Source organism: Nansenia antarctica (genome assembly GCF_963989245.1).
Source record: "Nansenia antarctica genome assembly, chromosome: 6".
NCBI classification, from domain to species: domain Eukaryota; kingdom Metazoa; phylum Chordata; class Actinopteri; order Argentiniformes; family Microstomatidae; genus Nansenia; species Nansenia antarctica.
The window spans coordinates 70,093,914-70,096,413 of NC_137676.1; the positions used below are offsets into that span (position 1 = coordinate 70,093,914).

The window sequence follows — 2,500 nt, forward strand, 5'->3', positions numbered from 1 at the left end:
TGACGCTGGCTTTCTCTGTGTACCATATCTACAAAAGAAGAGATTTGGTGAGGTTGCGTTCTCATTTTATGCACCAAAATTATGGAATGCACTGCCAGTTTACATTAGGGATGCAACCTCAGCAAAAAATGTTAAAGTCAAGACTAAAAACCCATCTTTTTATTATTGCCTTTAAATGACTAAAGAATTAAATGATGATTATATAATGATTGGAGCAATTTGAGCTGCAATGATAGAGTTGTGTATAGATCTGTGTATAGAGTATCTGTGTATAGCGTATCTACTGTATCGAGTGTATCGCTATGCAGCTTTATCTCCCACCCGACGGTTAGGTAAGTAATACGTATGTAAGTAACTAAATAAGAGAGAAAGAGACAGAATAAGTATGTAAGTCAGTAACTAAATCAGTAAGTAAGTGAGTGAGTGAGTGAGTGAGTGAGTCAGTGAGTGAGTGAGTGAGTGAGTGAGTGAGTGAGTGAGTGATTGAGTCAGTGAGTGAGTCAGTGAGTGAGTAAGTAAGTGAGTGAGTGAGTGAGTGAGTGAGTGAGTGAGTGATTGAGTCAGTGAGTGAGTGAGTGAGTGAGTGAGTGAGTGAGTGATTGAGTCAGTGAGTGAGTGAGTGAGTGAGTGAGTGAGTGAGTGAGTGAGTGAGTGAGTGAGTGAGTGAGTGAGTGAGTGTGTGTTTTAGTGGTGTTTCATGCTCATGTGTTTGGTGTATCTAGAGACAAAAAGACAGAGAGGTAGAGGCGGCGTCATGCATGAACCTAAAGTGCCCTTGTGACCTACTGCTGTGGTAAAGTGTGCTCAACTGAGGTAAAGTGTGGTAAACTCCCAAAAGTGCTTTGTGGTAGAAGTCCCGATTGAACTTCAGAATTCTGAGTGACTTTGCATTTTTTTTTTCTCAAACAGGGAGAGAGAGAGAGAGTGGTGGGAAGAAGAAAGAAATGAGAAGGGAAAAGACGTGAGGTTGCAGAGAGGTTAAGTTGCGGAGAGCGAGGGAGAGGGAGGGAGAGAGAAACAGAGGGGGAGAGAGAGAGAGAGAAAGAGAGGGAGAGAGAGAGAGGGAATGATAGGAGGAGAGAGAGAGGGAGGGAGCGATGGGAGGAGAGAAAGAGGGAGAGAGGGAGTGAGGGAGCGATGTGGATAGGAGAGAGAGAGAGAGAGAGGGAGAGAGAGGGAGGTAGCGATGGGAGGAGAGAAAGAGGGAGAGAGGGAGTGAGGGAGCGATGTGGATAGGAGAGAGAGAGAGAGAGAGAGAGAGAGACGGAGAGAGAGAGAGAGACGGAGAGAGAGGTCTTGCCTTAGAGAAGAAATAAGAGGGCATCTGAGGGTGAAACAAAGACAGTTGGAGAGTTGTCAAGGAGACACGGCTTCAACACACAGTTAGTAAGCAACAGGAGGGCAGGGCACCGGAACATTCTAGCTACGGTACATCGAGAGTTAGTAAGTTAGTAAAACATTGTATGTTAGTCCTTATTCATGACCCTTGACCTCCGCAAACAACTAAAATGTACTTAAAGGTCCAGTACGTAGTTTTTTTGCGTTACAATAGTGCTAAATGGCCATGATGATAAATCGGTTGGCGTCAAGGAATCACATGAGATCACAAGAACGTTTTTCTGTGAAGAGTGCTGCGTTAGTCAAAACGAAGCATTTAAAAATATATATAAAAAACTGTAGTGTCAGGTAGGACGGTGGCCTTTACGTGTCAATTTTCACGGTTGGTTTGTTTACGTGGATATGCACGTGTTTGGTGTTATTAGAATACGTAGCAGATGCACGTTTTTTTTCTAAATAACCTTCTCAGTGCGTCCACTAGGGGCAGCAACAACACGCAAAAACTACAGGCTGGACCTTTAAAAGTTGACGTAATCATTTCAGAGTAAACTCTGGCATCTCTAGCCAGGGACGTAAATGAGCACACCTGTCCATACCCACGACAGATAAGCTCCGGAGTGTTCTTCAGCCTGCTACACTATAATAATACCCTAAAACTACAGATTTGGTCTTTTTTCCTGAGCGGATTAAATGACAAAACTCATCATAGTGCCTTACTGTATAAACCACCGAGGTTTTCAAATCAAACCCTCCTCCTGAAGTTAAGATAACCCTCTACCCTCTGAGAACAAAAGCCTGCACTCTAGATTCATGATTACAGTATCAACATAGAAAAAACCCCTCAGGAATGCACCTTTAACTCACTGTCAAAGACTTCCATTCTAGAGTGCCAAAAGTTCTTTTTTGTAGTAGTAGTTACCTAGCAACAATACTTTGATGAATGAAGCATCATAATCGATAAAACATTTTGGTAAACCATGTTCACCCTTGGCACTCTAGTATGTGTACAATCTGGGCTTTTTCTATTTATTAGTCACCCTCAACACTAAATGAGTTAACACTAGAACAGCTGTGCCTTTTGTTACCTACTATAAGAGCCGCCTCGGGGGGTCAAATGACCATAGTCTTTACAATGGGAAGCTGCTATTTACACACAACGACC

General features: G+C 43.0%; 1 protein-coding gene across 1 annotated transcript in view; it reads right to left on the minus strand.

Moving 5' to 3' along the window:
- The window catches only part of LOC308159405 (receptor-type tyrosine-protein phosphatase delta-like), a gene marked incomplete at both ends in the record, with an annotated part of 97,278 nt that overhangs the window by 16,592 nt on the left and 78,186 nt on the right, over positions 1-2,500 (minus strand). Inside the window, one exon of the mRNA XM_080533186.1 lies at positions 1,301-1,324. Within this exon, the coding sequence (XP_080389312.1) occupies positions 1,301-1,324 (24 nt within the window). The remainder of the gene's footprint in view (positions 1-1,300; positions 1,325-2,500) is intronic.